The sequence below is a fragment of the Crocuta crocuta genome, unplaced genomic scaffold (assembly GCF_008692635.1).
Source record: "Crocuta crocuta isolate KB4526 unplaced genomic scaffold, BGI_CrCroc_1.0 scaffold18, whole genome shotgun sequence".
Classification (NCBI taxonomy): Eukaryota; Metazoa; Chordata; class Mammalia; order Carnivora; family Hyaenidae; genus Crocuta; species Crocuta crocuta.
This window is the reverse complement of record NW_027532589.1, coordinates 4,886,081-4,904,448: the sequence shown is the minus strand read 5'-3', so window position 1 is coordinate 4,904,448 and position 18,368 is coordinate 4,886,081. Positions and strand designations below refer to the sequence as shown.

General features: G+C 56.1%; 2 protein-coding genes across 2 annotated transcripts in view; one reads left to right on the top strand and one right to left on the bottom strand.

The window, feature by feature from the left end:
• The window catches only part of SCTR (secretin receptor), a 94,987-nt gene extending 90,308 nt beyond the window's left edge, over positions 1-4,679 (top strand). The window contains exons 13-14 of the mRNA XM_077779609.1: positions 3,180-3,221; positions 4,410-4,679. Of these exons, the coding sequence (XP_077635735.1) occupies positions 3,180-3,221; positions 4,410-4,580 (213 nt within the window). The 3' untranslated portion in view covers positions 4,581-4,679. The remainder of the gene's footprint in view (positions 1-3,179; positions 3,222-4,409) is intronic.
• Positions 4,680-5,756: 1,077 nt separating this feature from the next.
• Positions 5,757-14,106, bottom strand: TMEM37 (transmembrane protein 37). Its single transcript, XM_077779625.1, has 2 exons — positions 14,039-14,106; positions 5,757-7,720 (listed from the first exon to the last, which is right to left on the bottom strand). The coding sequence occupies exons 1-2, from the start codon at positions 14,057-14,059 to the stop codon at positions 7,148-7,150; spliced, it is 594 nt and encodes a 197-aa protein (XP_077635751.1). The 5' UTR covers positions 14,060-14,106; the 3' UTR covers positions 5,757-7,147.
• Positions 14,107-18,368: the final 4,262 nt, after the last annotated feature.

Below are 18,368 nucleotides of genomic sequence, written 5' to 3'. Positions count from 1 at the left end.
GACCTGGCTTCCAGAAGTGGGTAGTGACCTCACTTAGAGCACAGATACCCGGGGCTGCCTCCCTGCACAGAAAGGGAACTTCCTGTCCCCTGGAGTTGGCGCCTGTGGTTGGGGCTGGGGACTACCCTGAAGGCCATTCGGCTTCTCTCTAAGGAAATGGCTTCTCAACAGAAAACCCAAAAGCACTTTCACAATGTTTCCATAGAAACATTGACAAAGAAAGTGGATCGTTAAGGTTTTTTAAACTTTGTTCACATACAAACATATATCATTTTATCTATTACACATGTATATTTTATATAATGTACATATTTTAAAAATTCCATATTACAGAAAATGTCTTCCATATATTAAAGAGAATAGTAGATAGTGAACCCCCATGTGGCCATTACCCACTCAGCGTGGGGTGTATTTCGTGTCTGTCCCCATCCGCCATGTCCCTCTCATTTTAATCAAATCAGAGACTTTTATTCAGATGTGAATATTCTAGTCCACATCTCTAAAAGACAGGGGCTTAAAGAACACACACAGAACCACAACACATTATCAATGGCAGATACTTTTATTTTAATGTTTATTTTGAGAGCAAGAATCCCACGCAGGCTCTGTGCTGTCAGTGCAGAGCCCTACAAGGGGCTCGATCTCACGAACCGTGAGATCAGGACCTGAGCTGAAATCAAGAGTTGGACACTTAACCGACTGAGCCACCCAGGCGCCCTATCATATACTTTTAGCTTTTTCTGATTGTACACATAATAGTTGTTGTAGAAAATCTGGAAAATAAGGAATAGTTAAAAAGAAAAAATCATCCAAAATCTCATGGCCCCAGAAATAACCTGTTAAAACTGATGGTGGGTTTACTTCTACATCTTTTTTTTTTTTTCTTTTTCTCTAAAGTCTCTATTCTACCCAGGAAGACACATGCATGTGCGCACAGCTTATATAATTGAGGTCATGCTATGTGTGGTTTCCCCCTTTTTTTTAAATGTGTGGTATCCTTTCTTGTGTGTCCTAATTCTCTATCTTCCCATCATCTCCATGTCATTAAAATTCTCCAAAGACTTCATTTTTAATAATNAAAAAAAATTTTTTTTTTCCTGAGAGAGAGAGAGACAGCATGAGCAGGGGAGGGTGAGAGAGGGAGACACAGAATCTGAAACAGGCTCCAGGCTCTGAGCTGTTAGCACAGGGCCCGACTCGGGGCTCAAACCCACAAACTGTGAGATCATGACCTGAGCCGAAGTCAGACGTTTAACCGACTGAGCCACACAGGCGCCCCGAAACTGTGGAATTTCTTAAACCCGCTGGCTGAAGGAGGCCTCCCAGGGACCCAACTAACCTTCCTTCACCTGGGCTCCAGCCCTCACCTGAACTATGAAAATGTGTCCCCGGATTTTGGAGGCCCAGGCACCCTGGTCCCGATGAGATGGGCAGCATCTCCAGCTGGCAGCCTGACCACCGGCTCGGGGCCGAGCACAGTCCCGGCCCTCCCTAAACCCCTGTGACTCCGTTCCCTCACCCGCAAAATTGAGGCCCTCCCCCTCCTCCCTAGGGCTATGGCAAGATTTAAACGAAGCCCCTGGAACCCAGAATCCCAGTTATGTAGGCCAGACGACACCCCACATCCAGTTGTTTCATCTCAAAGCCTGATGTTTACACCCTCTGACAGTGGTTCCCAGGTGAGAATGCCCATCGGAAAGACCTGGGATTTTTTTTTTTTTTTTTTGAGACAGAGAGGGGTGAGGAAGGGGCAGAGAGAGAGAGCAAGAGAGACATTCTCAAGTAGGCTCCATGCCCAGCACAGAGCCCGATGGGGGACTTGATCTCACGAATCACGAGGTCATGACCTGGATCAAATTAAGAACCAGACACCTGACCCAGGCACCCCAGTCTGAGATCTCGGAAAGCTGCTGCCATCCTCAGACTTACAGATTTGGGGTGTGGAGTATAACAGGCAAAAGCTCCCAGGCGATCCTAACATGCTACAAAAAATTTGGAAACTGCTGCCCTGAGCGTTCCTGCTGCCCACTCCCCCCAAATGGCTTTGGTTCTATGCAGCAGTCCCTGAGGCCTGATATTCTAAAGCAAATCCTTGAGTTCTGTCACTGTCAAAACGCCCACAGCCCTGAGCAATTGTACATATTAAGCCACCATAGCCGGACTGGTTTGTCATCCTTCGGGGTCCTTTCCAATGGTAAGTAGGTAAGGGCAGGCCTGGATGGGCGCGGAAGGGGAGGGGAGGGCCGCCTGAGGCCAGAGCTCCAAGCCTCTGAGGGGAAGGGTTCCTCCCCCGCCAGGGAAGCCATGGGCAGAGAAGGGCAGGATGGCCCCCGGTGGGTCCCTGAGGAGGTGAGCACCGTGGGAACCCTGCCCATGGTTTATGGTCACCAAATCCGGCATCTCAAGACTGGAGTCCTGGCAGAGCTCCATGCCAGGACTGGGTGACGGGGCACCACTGGGAAGACAGAAGCTCCAGGTGCTAGGGAGGAAGGGTCCTGCCAGGCACAGACCGCCTGCACCCCGGGGAACACAGGGTGCATACAGCCCCGAGCCCCCAACCAGGAAGACGCAAGCAGGCAGGTCGCACCCACTACTTGTAGGCCAGCACCTACCCGTGGGCTGTGCTGACTTCACATCCACACACTCATGGTTCCGCGTGGAACACTACCCATGGCGGGACATCTCCAGATTTCCAGCTTATCTTGAAAGTGAGCCCCCACAGGGCCCAGGTCTCCCGTGGGCCGGCCCCACCCCCTACCCGAGGGACAGGTGCGCTTTGGGCACCTCTGCTTCTCCCAGATGGCCCGCCTTGCTATTTCAGGGGACCGGCCTGGTCCCCACGGGCCCAAGTCAGCAGCTTCGACTCTGTGGTTACTGAAACCACAGGTGTCCAATGCCCTACGCTGGACACTGAGCTCAATGAAAGGGGCCCTGCTCTTAGCCCAAGGGGCTGAACCTATGCTGAGTGACACGAGCAGAGCCAGGGGCAACCTAGGGGGCCCAGAAGAGTAGCCCAGATTCCCCCAGAGGTGAGACGTGTGGGGAGGCCCCAGACCTGTGAAACCCCTCCTGGGGAGGAGTGAGCCTGGGCTGGCCATGTGTGGACGCGCGGAGGAGGCTGAAGGAGGCTGGGTGCTGGAGCACCTGCGCTGACCCCTTGCTTCTTTGTCCCCCTGCAGGGCCTGGTGGTGGCTGTCCTCTACTGCTTCCTCAATGGGGAGGTGAGTTCTCAGGTGGCCTGGCCGGAGGAGTTTCCTAGCCCCTGGATCCCTGTTCAGGAGCTGCCTGGAAACGGTGTTGGGGAGAGGTGTTTGGTGTGGGTTGGGGGGGGCCGGTGCGGGCGGGGTCCCCTGAGCTCACTTCATGGGGACATCAAAGCACCCAGAAGCCTAGCTTACACAATAGCTGGGCGCTACCCCCAGCTTCTAACTCAGCACAGAAAGGATTCTGTATGTCTGGGTTGGAGCCTGAAAATATTGAAGAAGCTCTCCGGGGCATTTGCATCCTTGAGCAAGTTCAGGAAAGGGGGAAGTGCGGGTGCCCTGACAAGGACCCAGGCTCCCAACTGCTCTGCTGCCTTGCCTGGTGGGGGACCCTGCTCACTGCCCTTCAGTGGGCCTCAGTCTTCCCATCTGTAAAATGAGGGACTCAGAGGCAGTATCTGCAACCTCCAAATTAGAGTTGACTCCTGGGAGGGCCAGACCCTGACCCCGAAGTCTCTGCTCCTGCACAGAGCGTGTGGGTGAGGACACACGCAAGCAGCGTAACCAACACGGGTTGAATACAGTCCTTCACACACGCACAGCCTTTCCGTACCTGCTGACCATCCAGCTGGTTTGCCACACTTGAAGGGGCACAGCCTGTTTTCCAAAACCCGAGCGCGAAGGCTGGCTTCAAAGGTTTGGGCTGTGACAGCCGGGCACCGTGAAGGAAATTTCCAAAGAGCGACTTCCGGGCCCCCAGATTGAGTTCTGAGCTTAGGAGGCTTCATGGGAAGGAGTCTGGTTTATGTCAGGTGACGACCTGGACACTGGAGTTCTGGAATTTGTGAAGCAGCCCCAAGTCCCTTCCTTGGGACACAGGCAGTAAGACTGAGGGTGAAAGTGTCCAGGAGAGAGGGGCCCTCAATCCCTCCCGGACGTTGGGGCCGGAAACGGCTAATCTGAGGGGCCTGCAGGAGAGGGGAAGATACGAGCCGTGGGACCACGCTGAGTCCCGGGGAGTGAAGGGGACTAAGGGTACAAGGCCGGTGGGACCAGGCTGAGGTCCCGGGGGGAGGGGGGTGGATGGGACTGTGGGTACATGGTCGGTAGGATCACGCTGAGTCCCGGGGGGGAGGGGAGGGGATGGGGCTGTGGGTACAAGGTCAGTTCTTCTCTCCTCCACTGATGGCTGGTCTCTGGGGGCAGGTGCAGCTGGAGGTTCAGAAGAAGTGGCGGCAGTGGCACGTCCGTGAGTTTCTACTGCGCCCCGTGCCCCTCAGCTCCACCGTCAGCACCGGCACCAGCGGCCTCCCCCACAGCACCAAGGGCAGCACCTCAGAGCAGAGCGGGGGCACCTGCAGGGCCAGCGTCATCTGAGAGGCTGGAGCCGGGCCACCCACGGGACAGACACCGTGACGGGTCACGAGAAGGCTCCACGTTGCTGCAGTCCGTATCGGTCTTCTCGGCAGACATCATATGCTTTCTCCGTGACCAAGAACACCCCTCCTCTGGGCCTGGACTCGGGGAGGGGGCTGCGGTGGTAATTCCTCAGAACTGAAAAGAACACAGGCGCCGTGGGGCAGGAAGCAGGCTGGGGTTTGGGTCTGCTGTGTTACGGGAAGGACAGGTCACGGGTAACAGAAGACGGCAGGGAAATAAACGGAAGCCGGGACGGGTTGGGTATGTAACTGTCCGCGCTCATTTAGCCTTTGAGACACAAGGTGAAGGATTCTCCGGCTCGCTTCCCTACCCCCTTCCTGCAGTCTTCAGGGATAACCTCGGAGCCCAGGAAACATGAGCAATCGAGACCCCTGGCCCTTGGTGGACCCTCCTTACCCCTCACTACAATTCCCCTTCCAGGACCTCTTACCCTAGAGCCTCGAGACAACTGAACTAACCTGACCACATCAGTGAGGCCAGGAGAGCCGCCCAGACCCCCAGCTTCTTTTTAGTAACCCCAGCAGGCCACAAGGCACCGTCCAGTTCCTCCCGCTCTTTCAAGGTCACCCGCGGCCTCAGAGGCAGAGTAGCCGGGAATGGGGCGTGATTCCATTTGAAAAAGAAGCAGGTTCACCAAGGTCCTGTGACTTGCCCGAGATACTCAGCAAGAAGGGTCACACGTTCAGTCCAGGGCTCTTGGTTTCAAATCCCCATCCTCCGAGGCTGTGTCTGTCTTCATTCCCGGGCAGGGGACAAGGGCCTGTGTCCCTATCCCATGGGGGTCTGTCTCACGTTTTCGTCTTTGGGTTTTAGTTTCCTGGACTATCAGCACTCCCTCACCCACCAGCCCTGTGAAGATTAACGACTGAACATTTGAACCTTTTTACAAAACAAAGCCTGCTAGTGTGGTTGGGGGGTGGGGAAGCATTGTAGGCAGAAACCCCAACATAAAGGAAAAGGCATCTTGCTGGCGGGTGACCTTGGACGAGCGCGCTGTCTCCCCCCACCCCCAGGCCCTGGCTTCCCACCCCTGCACGTCCCCACTGCAGAGACAAGGAGGTCACCCCTTTGCACCTTGTGAACTGTTCCTGGAATGAAAGCCCAGGTGCTTATTTTCCAGGGCTAAGAACCCAGTCTGTATGGTTATGAGCTCTGCTTTCTGAAAAATGGATTGGCCCCTGACTGCTCTCCTGATCTCCATATGCATTTGGAGAGAGAAGTTTTCAAAAAGCCACAGGAGGTGCCTGTGTGGCTCAGTTGGTTAAGGGTCTGACCCCTGATCTTGGTTTGACGGGTTCGGGAGTTGGGGCTCCGCACTGGGCTCTACACTGAGAGCCAGCACAGAGCCTGCTTGGGATTCTGTCTCTCCTTCCCTCCGCCCCTTCCCCACTTGGGCTTTCTCTCTCTCAAAATAAAGAACCAGGTGGAGGGGGAAGGGGCTACTGTGGGAAATGGCTGAGGGCAAACCCCAGCTACCGGGCAGAAGAGAAACTGGGAAGGGGGCGACTGGCTACATAAAAATGCAGACTGGGCAGCAAGCATGGAAGTCTCCACTGGTTCATGGTCCCCCTCACCTGCACTCATCCCCGGGGCGGCTGTTAATCATTACAAGTCCAAGCAAGTCCCCTTTACACCCCGGAGTCCAGCAGGTCCAGATATGTGCTCTTTGGAAATGTGCTCTAGGAGCAAACAATGGTACCTTGAGGCCATCTGACCCTTAGCAAAGACGGACACACATACACGCTTGCCTCAGGGAGGGCTGTGGGCCATCCTGGGGAGCTGGCTCCAAGACGTAAGGCAGGATTCCCACAGACTGCCGACAAGGCGGCTGCTGGAAGCTGAAGTTATTCAAGGATTATGGGACCCCCCCAAAAGGCAGGACTCAAATCAAGTCAGATGGTTTAAAAACCCATGATGTGCAAGAAATGGAGGGAATCCTCAATAGCATGACCAAAGCTACGGCAGGGAAATGTGCACATAGGCCCTTCGGGCTGGTGGAAGACAGTCCTAGGCACTGAAGTGGATATGCTTAGCTGGAAGGATGATCGGCTCAGGGCAACCCCAGGAGACCCCAGGAGACCCCAGGGACCCCACAGCCCCATCCTGGCATATAGTCAATAAAACAAGCGTGAACTGCACTTAGCTCTGCGGCCAGCCCAGGCACCAGTTACCCAAGCTGCTTCCAAGTCTATTCCCATCCTGGGAAGAAAGATTCAAGAAAAGAGTTTTAAAACATGTTGCTTCTAAACTCCACATCATAATAACTTGGCTAAGGCCGTACAGCTGGTGGCACTGAGGCACACTCCCGGCCTCCGGCCCCGCAGGCCCGCTGCAGAGGCCACTGGGCTGGTTCTGGCCAACCACCCAAAGGTCATGGACCAAGAAGCGGCAGTCTCAAGGTCACTGTCCCACCCCTACCCCCATCAGAGGTCACATGTCGGAAAAGTCCCTTCTTGACCACACTTTCTTGTAAAGCCTGATGTCCTCGGATTTAGGAGGGAGGCCTAAAACTTCCTTGGTTGGCTCCAGGGGTGGGTGATGCTGTTGATGTGAAGGCCGCTGATGGCATTCAGAAAGAAGAGGAAGGAGGCCGTGAACTCGCACCAGAACATCAGGGTGAAGCCAGTGAGCGTGACGTGGTTCCAGAGGAGAATCACGAAGCTCAGGAGCCCCCCGGAGGAGAGGATGAAAGAGACGAGGAGGAGGACACAGCCCACAGCCCACTTGCGTCGTGAGCGGAGGTCCTCACACACCTGGGACACCATGAGGAGCTCCAGGCCCAGAATGGTGGCCACCACAGCCAGGGCGCCCACGCTGCGGGCCAGGACCATGCCCACGGCCAGCCCGGGCACGCGGGCCTGGCTCAGGTCTCTGAGGCAGCGTGGCCCCGTCTGGTTGGAGGAAGTGCAGAAGTGCCAGAGCCCAAAGAGGCGGCCCTCAGCCAGCAGCCAATGACCATCGCAGATGGAGACGGAGGAGAGGACCAGGGCCAGGGCGGCGCACACAATGATGAGGACCCGGATGAAGGATTCCAAGAAGGGCCGCTGGGGCCGCCTCTGGGCCAGCAGCCTCTGGGCCTGGAAGACACACCACAGATGGCACGTCAGGGAGAACCCTTGACCATGCTCCCGGCTTCCCAAGGTGCGGTCTCCTGGGAGGCCTGGGACACCCACCTTTGCAAGGAGCTTCCCTCCCAGCCCCTCCTTAACTTGCAGCACAGACCCCACTTCTGGGGGAGCCCTTCCCCCATTCTACCTGCTCCCGGTCCTCTGTCCAAGACCCAGAAGCATGGACTGTCCCAACTAGTCACCAGGCATGAAGGGTTCCCTGCCCTTTCTTTCTTTAATGATCTTTATGAAGAAGAAATCCAAATTCTATTGACCCGCAAGCCAGCAGATCCTAGTCTCTTCCGAATTCAGAAAACTTGTCAGACCAGGCTCCTATGACCTTGAACTTGCAGTACCCTGTGGGTTTCTTTGTATGCAGAGCAAGAACCCTGCCTAAAGCACTGCAAAGGTTGTTTAAAAGCACAGAAATATTAGTATTCTTTTTTTTTTTTTTTTTAACTTCACTTTCTAATACAAGGCTCCATTCTCCCTCCCCCAGGCCTTCCCAGCATACTTCAGTTTTTAGCCTTTCTCCACCCTGCTGGTCCCGCACATTCCAGACTCGGCGTTATTACCTTGTTTTCCTCCATACTGAAAGCGATGTTTGCACCTTGCCCTTCAGTCTTGCTCAGTCTGCACCTGAACCCCACCCAGGGCTGGTCAGCTCAACTGTCTAGCAGCTTCCGGGCGTGTGCAAAACCACTGAGGCTCCCCTTCGGCCTCTAGCTGCAGCCCTGGAAGGGTACACCCACCCCTTCTCTTCTGGCAAACTGGCCCAGGCATCCAGTGAGGTGTCCCTTATCTCACAGCCCTGGGACACCACCCAGGCGCGGGTCCCCTCCCCAACCCAGAAAGCAAAAAAGAAATACTCTGAAGAGTCAAACTCCTTAGCGCTGCCCATAACCCCTGCACCTTCTGCCCTGCTTCTCTCTCCAACTTCACCCTCCAGCACACTCTTCCTGGCCGCCCCACTCGGACACGGCAGCCCTCTTTCTACACCTAAGGGCACATCTAGAACTTTCTTCCTCAGACCTCCTGGTCCCTCTGCCTAAAAGATTCTTCTCCAGACTGTCTCCTTCTCTCCATTCTTCATGTCTCCGTGGAAATGTCCTCACAGAGCTCTTTCCTGCCTCCCCAACCAGACCAGGTCCCCTCCCGTCAGGACCCGGGCTTTCTTCCCTGTTCCGACCACAAGTTATCCATTCCCTTTTGATTTGTACTTGTATGTTGTCTAGCTCACAGACGCCGCTCACCAAGAGGGCGTAGGCCCTGCCGCCTCCCCAGTACTCTGCCACATGACAAACGAATGATCAAGTTTGCAACCCCTGTCACTTCCATCTGAAACTCCCCCCACCCCTTTTATTGAATATTTATTTACCTACTTTTTGAGAGAGAGAGAGCGAGCGCATGAGAAGAGGTTGGGGCAGAGAGGGAGAGAGGATCCCAGGCAGGCTCCGCATTACCAGCGCAGAGCACAACGCAGGGCTGGAACTCACCAAAAGGGAGATCATGACCTGAGCCCAAATTAAGAGTTGGATGCTTACCGACTGAACCACCCAGGCCCCCCTGGAGCTCCCTTTAAACAAGTCTCCTGCCCAGTCACAAATTACCCCCTTTACAGTGTGTATGGAAGCAGGTTACACCCAGGCTTGGGGGATAGGCAACGCAGACAGCTCATGGGGATCTGTCACTGCTGGGAAACTGAACAGGGACCATGGGGTTCACCTGTGTCATGTGCAAAGAGAGGCAAGTCTGGGTCATGCTTCTCAGTGAGGAGGGACGGAAAGCAAAGCCAGGTTCCCGGGAGGCGCCCGTGGTCAGAGCTCCAAGCAGGAACATCAGGAGGCTGACCGGAGCTACCAGGAATTTCCATGTGTCCCCTGGGGAGCCCTGGGGACATATGAATAAGGACCCGGTGTCCTTTCAGCACTTCTGCCAAAGCAGGGGCTTATTTTACTCAAACCTGTGAGGCTCCTATTGTAGGAAGCTCCCCGGGGGTGGGGGGTGGGGAGGTGGCGTAAGGAGGGAAACTATGTCACACAGAGGGCAGATGACTTGCCCAAGATCACTCAGCTAAACCACAATTAAGCTGGTTACGGCTGCCTGGATGCATTCGGCCAATAAATGCTGACTGGGTCCTTCCAGGTCCAGGGCCTTTGCTTTAGGGGCTCAATATTACCCGTGAGGAAAAGGAGTAGAGGGTGCAGAGGGATGCCCCGCGGTCAGGGCCCCCATCCCCAGACAAAGGCCACCTGGGGCATGATAAAGGGCACCCAAGTGGATGGAGTAGGCATGGTTCTCAAACTGTGACCCCTTGCCGGCTTCTAGGTGCCCCGGGAGGGGAGGAGGGGAAGCTGAGCTGGCTTGCTCTGGCCACGTTCTCACTCAGCCACACCAGGTCATTCTTTTGTTTATTTATTTATTATTTTTGAGAGAGAGAGAGAGAGAGCACGAGCGGGGGGATGTAGGGAGAGGGAAACAGAATCCGAAGCAGGCTCCAGGCTCTGAGCTGTTGGCGGGGGCTCAAACTCCCAAACCACAAGATCGTGCCCTGAGCTGAAGTCGGAGCCTAACTGACTGAGCCCCCCAGGCACCCCCACAACAGGTCCTCCTTACGCGCTGGGCACACTGGTAGTCTGGGAATCTGTGTTGGATTTCATCATAAGAAAACGGCTTTACTACTAAGAAACCAAAGAGACTTCGAAACCTCTGTGTCTACAAACCATTAAAGGTGTTTGTCGGTGGGTGGCTTCTTAACCTCTTTGGCCCTTGGGGTTCTCATCTACAAAGTGGAGGAGGTGACCCCTGCAGGAAAGCTAGAGCCACACAGGTGCCCGGCCCAGAAGTTCACTGGTAAGGTCCTAGGGGAGGAGAGCCCCAGATGCAAGGCCTCTCAATCAAGTCACAGAACACACGACCCAGAAACCTTTTGACCCTGGACATGATGATGTCTAGAGAACAGGCATGTCCTGTGCCTCCCTCAGCCCCACCTGCCTTGGGCACAGACTGGACTTTAGTCCCCTGGGATCAAATAGATGACAGCTCACGTCAGTTCATTTCTTCCCCGTCCTACCTCAAAGCAGGGTCATTCTTTAAACTCCTTTAAACTCTCTGATAACTCCTCCCCCCCACCCCCCACCCCCTAGGTGGTTCAGTTGGTTAAGGGACGACTCTTGATTTCAGCTCAGGTCATGATTTCACAGTTTGTGGGGTCGAGCCCCAGTAGGGTTCCAAGATGACAGTGCAGAGCCTGCTTGGGATTCTCTCTCTCCCTCTGCCTTTCCCCTGCTCACCCTCTCTCACAAACAAACTTAAAAACAAAAAACAAAGAGGGGCTCCTGGGTGGCTCAGTCGGTTAAGCGTCCGACTTCGGCTCAGGTCGTGATCTCACAGTTCGTGGGTTCGAGCCCTGCGTTGGGCTCTGTGCTGACAGCGCGGAGCCTGGAGCCTGTTTCGGATTCTGTGTCTCCCTCTCTCTCCGACCCTCCCCTGCTCACACTGTCTCTCTCTCAGAAATAAAGCATTAAAAATTAAAAAAAAACAACAACAAAGAAACTCTGATCACCAAGAAAACTCCCAAGAATGACAAGAGACCATGTATATAAAGGTGTTCGGGGAACTACTGATACCATGAGCAACAAGAATAATATATACCGGAGTCTTCTTTCCCAACCTCCCTGCACCACTGCTGGCAGCTCTGCTGGCCTTCGTGACCCAGGGCCCTAAACCCTCTCCCGGAGAGGCAGCTGGTAGCAGTGTGGCCAGCAGACAGGATGGAACCAAGGCAGTGTAGACTTGCCCCTGCCCCTCCGGCCTGCAGCTGTGGGACCTTGAGCAAGGCACTTTAATCTCCTTTCTTCCGCGGAAAGAATGTGAGCCTTTCTCTTTCCCCTCTCTAACCCTCAGTGATTTCTACGATCCGTAGGACAGGGTACCTGGACACTCCGGGGCCACTGACTCCACTGGCTAGAGGTTTCCCTTCTGACACCCCAGGGCCCCACCTCTCCCCTCCCCCTCACGACTCATTCTTCAAGTCCCCAACCCCCACCTCCAGGCTTCCCTCCAGACACACTGCCGCTCTGCGCACGCCTAGGCCAGACCCCTATCATTATTAACCAGAAAGTTCTCAACCAGTTTCCTAAAGAGGTGGCTTGCCACTGTCCCTTCAGCCCCTGCCCACGCTGGCCTGCATGACCCCAGCCAGCCTGCTTTTTAGTTCTCCTCCTTCTGGCAAGTTATTTCTCCCCTCTTTCACCGGGTTTCCTCACCTGTAAGTGAAGATAACATCATCTACCTCCCCGGGGCTGGAATGAGTTATCACTTCAAGTGCTTAGAACAGACCCTGGGGCCAATTTAAAGGGGCTAGGCAGCATGGACTATTGTCCCACAGCGTGTGCGCCACCGCCTCACCCTTGTGGCAGAGCTCGGGGCCTGATCGATCCTCAGCGCTCCCACGCCTCCCCCCTTCCCCCGCTAACTAGGTCCCCTCCACCTGCTGCCCTCTCCGGGCCCAGCACACAATGCCCCTGCCCCTCTGCCCGTTAATCCAGCCCGCAGCTTCTGCACCTCTTTTTTTTTTTTTAATTTTTTTAATTTTTTTTTTAAATTTATTTCTAGGAGAGAGAGAGAGACAGCGTGAGCAGGGGAGGGTCAGAGAGAGAGGGAGTCACAGACTGAAACAGGCTCCAGGCTCTGAGCTGGCAGTCAGCACAGAGCCCGACGCGGGGCTCGAACCCACGAACCGCGAGATCATGACCTGAGCGAAAGTCCGACGCTTAACCGCCTAAGCCACCCAGGCGCCCTCACGTCCTGATACTTCTAAATCCTTGTTTACTAAGTCCCTCTCGCAGTTCTCCAGGGGGAGATGCCACACCCGGTCCCACCCTCCTCACTGCCAGTCCCCTTTTCCCAGGGCCTGTCCCCGACGCTCCCGCATCAAGACTCAAGATTAGGAACCAGAACAAACAGGAGGGACTCGCTGCAACCCGCCCCCCTCCTCCTCCAAACGGCTGTGTCCCCAGGCTAAACGGGGCGGGGGGGGGGGCGCGGAAACGGTGGTGGGCGGCTACGATTTCTCCCGTTAGTAAAAAGTAGAAAAGGCAAGTACGATTTGGAGCCAAGAAGTCCTGTTTTGAATCTCGACTGTGTGGTTTAGCGGTCTACCCGGACCCAGTTACTTCCCCTCTGGGCCTCAGTTATTGTGTCTATAAACTGGGCGGAACAGCGTCTACCGGAGTCACCGTTGGCAGGGGTCTGGGCATTTGCAGGCAAAGTCAACGGAGCCTCTAATCGTTAGAACGTTCCGGCCAGAAGACTCGGGGCGGGGGGGTTGAGCGCCAGCCGGTGAAACGCAGCTTTCTCGCCGGGTAGCCGGCGGCCGCGCGCCGGAGGGCAGGGGGCCGGAATGGAAGGTTCTCAGCCAACAAAAACATCTTGCACCCGTCGGAGAAATCAGACCTTTGGGGATGCGAGCCCCTCCCCCTCCCCTCGCGACAACCTTCTCTCTCTTTTTAAAAATGATTTTTATTTCGTTTTGAGAGAGACTGAGGGCGAGCAGGGGAGGGGCAGAGTGACAGGGAGACAGAATCCCAAGCAGGCTCCAGGCTCTGAGCTGTCAGCGGAGTCCGACGCGGGGCTCCAACTCCCTAACCCCCAGATCTGGACCTAAGCCAAGTCCCACACTTCCGACTGAGCCACCCAGGCGCCCCTACGACCTTCTCTCTTAAGTGCCTGCGCGCCCCAATGAGTCTGTCCCCGCCCCCAGCACCCCAGATGCGTTTGGAGAAGCAGAGACGGTCTTCCTAGACCCCGCCCGAGAAACTTCTGGCTTCCCCCGAGGCGCATCTTCATGTTATGTAAGACAAACCTCACTTTGCAAGCGGACTGTGTCCACCCTCCATCCCAGACGTACCTCTCCTTTTTGAAAAGGTGGGACCCCTCTGGAAAGCCTAATCACAGTTACTGGTGACCCCAAAGAGAAGCAGAAAAAGCCACCGCAAGAAGTTTGGGGGCCCTCGGGTACTTGCGGGCCCCGAGCAAAGGCGGGAGGAGATTGAGCTGCAGGAGTGGCGTCGGGGGAGAGGGGGGGCAGCGCCCCCAGGCTGCGTCCTGCCCACCTTCCTCCGAACCCCACAAGCTTGCAACAGAAGACAGGCAAGGCGGGGCGCGCTCCTCCCCCCGGTGGATCTGGGGTTCATTGCAAGGTCCCCTCCCACCTCCCGGTGGGGCAGACCCCCGGACCGCTCGGGGGGCGGCCGGCTCGGCGCCCCGCCGGGTTCGCGGGGTTACCTGCACCGCGATGGCAGTCATGCTGCGCCGTGTTCTGCTGCGCGCTGCTGCTCCCGCCCTCCGGCAGCTCCGCGGAGCAGCCGGCTCCGCGCCCCGGACCTCTCCCGGGGGGCGGAGCGGGGCAGGGGGAGGGCGGGGGAGAGGGAGGGGACAATCAAAGNCGAAACCCGGGCCGCGCGCGTCAGGCCCCGCCGCCCTCCGCTACTCGGTTTACGCTGAGTCAGCGCGGGCGGCCCGGAGGAGCCCCCGGGCAGGGGCGAGGAGGGCGGGCTCGGGACCGGGTGGGCGCGAACCCAGCCCGAGCCGGCGGGGGGTCCTCCGAGAACGAGGGAGGAGCATCCGGCAGTCGGGGGAGGGCCGACCCGGCGGACTTCGGGGCGGGAGTTACTTCCTCGCTCCCGAACCCGGGGGCACGACTTCTGGGGCTCGGATTCCTCGAGGGAGGGCCAGGCGGGCGCCGGAGGAGGCGCTAAGGTCCAGAGAGACTGGGCACGCGCCCGGGCTCTGCTGCCTTCGCCACCCGCTGTGGAGCCTCGGGCTGCTTGTTTAACGTCTCTGAGCCAGGGATAATAAATAAAACATTTGTAGAAGGTCGGGGTCTTGCGAGGCCCTCAGCCTGGGTAAACGGAGTGGAACCTTCTGGGGCAATCCTCGCATCGCTTTTCTGTCCCCCCGAGGGGGATGTACAAACCTACTCCCCTCCTGGCCGCAGGGACCATTGAAAAGGCAACCACGACAACACAAAAGTCGTCGTGCTTCCTGGACGTTTGTTTGATGGGGCCTGAGTTCCCCCCACACCGGCAAGGAGTGAGCCACAAATTCCAAACTAAGACCCTCCTTTCCACCCCACCCCCTCCCTGCAGTTGTAGGGAGGTCTATGTTGTGAGGAGGGTGACTTCTGTTTAAGGCAAAGCGAGATCCTCTTTCTCCTTAACCGAATTCGGGGATAAATGAAATGATTTGACTCAATTAGGCAGGCCAGCAGCTTCCCGGGGACTTTACCCAAGGACATCTGAAATAACTACACTTCTCCTGGACCAGAACATTTCTAGATGCCAGGAAAACCCGGAGATCCGGGTAAAAAAGGGGAAAGTTACAGTGGTCTGCATCTCCCAGTTAGTTGTTCGTTTGAGCCCATCACTGTGAGAGACCTTGTAAAATCCAGTCCCTGGGCCTGCGACTAGAAGGGCCGTGCTCACAGCCCCCCAGCCCTGGACCTAACTGCCCGTTCCAGTCCGAGTCTCACCTCTTGCCGCCGTTCAGTGTCAAAATCAGCCGGTGGGCTTATTAAAACACAGATTGCTGGGCCCCGCCCCAGAATTTTTTTTTTTTAATGTTTATTTTGGAGAAAGAGAGAGAAAGTGGAGGAGGGGCAGAGAGAGAGGGAGACACAGAACTCAAAGCAGGCTCTAGGCTCTGAGCTGTCAGCACAGGGCCCGATGTGGGGCTCGAACCCAAGAACCATGAGATCATGACCTGAGCCTAAGTCGGACCCTTAACCGACTGAGCCACACAGGCGCCTCCCCGTCCCTCCACCCCCCACCCCCCGAATTTCTCATGGAGTAGGTCTAAGGCAAGACACCACCAAGTGCGTCTGGGGGCTGTGCTTTGAGAACCATTGAGCTACAGGCAAAGGGCAGCTGGCCAGGCCCAGCCAGGTCAGCCCCTCTCTGCAGAAGGCCTTCCCTCCATGGCTCTCACCTGCCTTTTCCCCCCACTTAAAGTCCCAGAAGCCAGGTTCCCCTTCCTTCACAGCTCTGGGCTCTCGAGGAGGGATTCATCCGGGAAAGGAGGGCCTGGCCTTGTTGGGGCCCCTCTACAGAGCCCTAGGATGCCCTGTGGGAGGGAACTTCTGGGTTTCTGGGGCCTGACGAATTTCACATGACCAGAAAGGGAGGGCCTGGAATAAAAATCAGGAAGAACTAACATGTTAGGCTGGGCAATCCATCCCCACCGTGTGCCTCCGCATGGCTTCTAAGATGCTATGTGTGGTCAGGCATGTTTGGGGATATATTGTCTGTTATGCGTTCTTGGTAAGAATAGAAACTCTTGAATCAGTGGAATTTAGAACAGTGTGTCCTGTCAGCAAGATAGCTGGAGAAGCAGAAATGGCTTAGGAATAATAAGGAGGAAGTAACCGAGGGCCCGGACATGGCCAGGAGTCTGGATGAAGTTTGTGCCAAGACCCAGGCATGCCCATCCTTTATGTGTGAAATCCATAGGGCCTTGGTGCCCAGGCCTTGGGACTGAGTGGGGAGGCAGCATCCCTAGGTGTGCCCGCTACCCCTGGCGAGATGGAGAGAAGCAAATAACTCTGCAGATGGCTGTCCGTCCAGAGGGGCAAGGGGCTCCCCATGCCTCGGCGGCCGTGTCAGGGGCAGAGGCAAGGGGTGGGGTAACAGGGCAGGACCCCCAGGAATTAAAACCAGAAACAGCATGGGGGGGGGAGGGGGTGGCCTCTGGGACAGCACAGCCTGCCTTATTCCTTGACTTCCTCTGCCTTTCCCTCTAGGTGTGTGACAGAATCAATACCTGTCCCTCCCTCTTCCCTACTTTGAGGCCTGGCCTGGGTTGGGGAAAGAGGGACAGCATAAAGGAAGGAATTGGCTCCCACTCCACCCCTCTGACCACTCTTGTTGGGCAGGGGAAAAAAAACCCCTGGCATTGTTCTCAGAGACTTCCAAGGCTGAGTGAGACACAGGTACTGATTAATGAATCAACAAGTAACAGATCTACTAGTCAGTCAACAAGCACCCCCCCCCCACCTTTGGGCCTTTGTACTGATTGCTTTCTGTCTGAAATGTACTTCCTCAAGATACTCAGTGTCTGACTCACCACCTCACTCTTATGAAGTCTAGGCTTAGAGGTCACCTCATCAGGGAAGCCTACCGTGACCACCACATCTAAAACAGCCCCCTCTGTTCCTCTCTTCCTTCTCTTACCACCAATCACACATGCGCTTGCACGCACACATGCCCCCCTCCCTCGAAAGGGTAAGCTCTAAGGGACCAAGGACTTTGCCATGTTCCTATGTCCCTGGTGCCTAGGACAGAGCCAGGCACATAGTAGGTGCTCAATAAATAGTCACTGACTACATAAAGGAATTGATTGAATACCTACTCTGTACCCACCACGGTCCTGGCCAATGAGGGACAAGGAAGAAAAAGACAAAGTCTCTGTCAGTGGTAAAATGCTTGGATTTTAGGATCAAAATCCGCTTCCCCTTCGCTTCTGCTCCCTCCCTGGCTTCCCCAATTCAGACCACATCCTTCATCACATCCCTCACCCTTGGGTCCAATCCACCCTCCTGACCATAGACCCCATCATCTCTGAGCTGGATGCCTGAGGAACAGCCTTCTTCCTGGCCTCCCTGCCTCTGCTCTCACCTCCTCTGTCCCTTCATGCAGCTTCCTGGCCCCTTTCCCAGAGCCCACGAGGCTGGAGTTATCTGACCTGTGCCCGCCCCTCTGTGTTCAGGTGCAATTATGCTTGTCTGCCTGCCGCTTGGGCCCAGGGCATGAAGCTCCATCTGGTCTCAGAGCTTCTGTGCTCACTCTTCTCTCCATGTGCCAGTCTCTCCCCCACCCCCCGCCCCTGCCCCAGGGCGGAGGTTGCTGGACAGGGGCCTCCCCTGTCTCCCCAGCCTGAGTAGCAGCCCCTCTAGATTACCTTTTCATCTTAATCATTAGCTCAACTTCCCTCTTTGCTCCTTGATTTACTGTCTCCCTCTCTAAAACACCAGATGCCCCCCGAAAGCAGAGAATGTCTCTCCCTGCTGCGTGCCCAACTCCAAGAGGAGGGACTGTCCCTAAAGCTTGCAGACTGAGTGACCAGCTTCAGATGTGCCCTGGGCCAATCGCTTCCTCTCTGTGAGCCTCTCTTTGTGGTCCGATGGGGGAACGTAGCCCTCTCGGTGTCCTGAGGGTGGTGTGCGACAGCCAGTGTGTGTGAAGTGGTCTGCAGGGTGTGAGCCACCCAAGTGCCCGATCGCCCGCGGTCTTCTCCATCCGGTGTCCCCGACCCCAGGGAAGCTTAGATCGCAGAAGGGGCTCCATCCCTGAGTGTCAGCCTGAAACGTGAGATCCCTGCCCTGGAGTTTCCTCCTCTGAGGGGCTGGGGTTGGGGGGGACAGGGGCTCCCGCTCTCAGGGGCAAGGGAAGCAGATACTCAGAGACCTGGAGACTATGACAAGGAGTCTGCAGTTCACGGAGCAGCTTGAAAGCTGCTGACTGACCCTGCCTGCCCCACGCCCTGCGCCCTGCGCCCTGTGCCCTGCGCCCTGCACTTCAGACCTCTCCAGCTCTCCAACTCTCGCCTCAGAGAGAGAGCT

Excerpts from the sequence above, each read along its gene's own strand:
- TMEM37 (XM_077779625.1), bottom strand. The coding sequence starts at position 14,059 with ATGACTGCCATCGCGGTGCAG. Across the intron at positions 7,721-14,038 it reads TGACTGCCATCGCGGTGCAG|GCCCAGAGGCTGCTGGCCCA; the intron begins GTAACCCCGCGA and ends TGTGTCTTCCAG.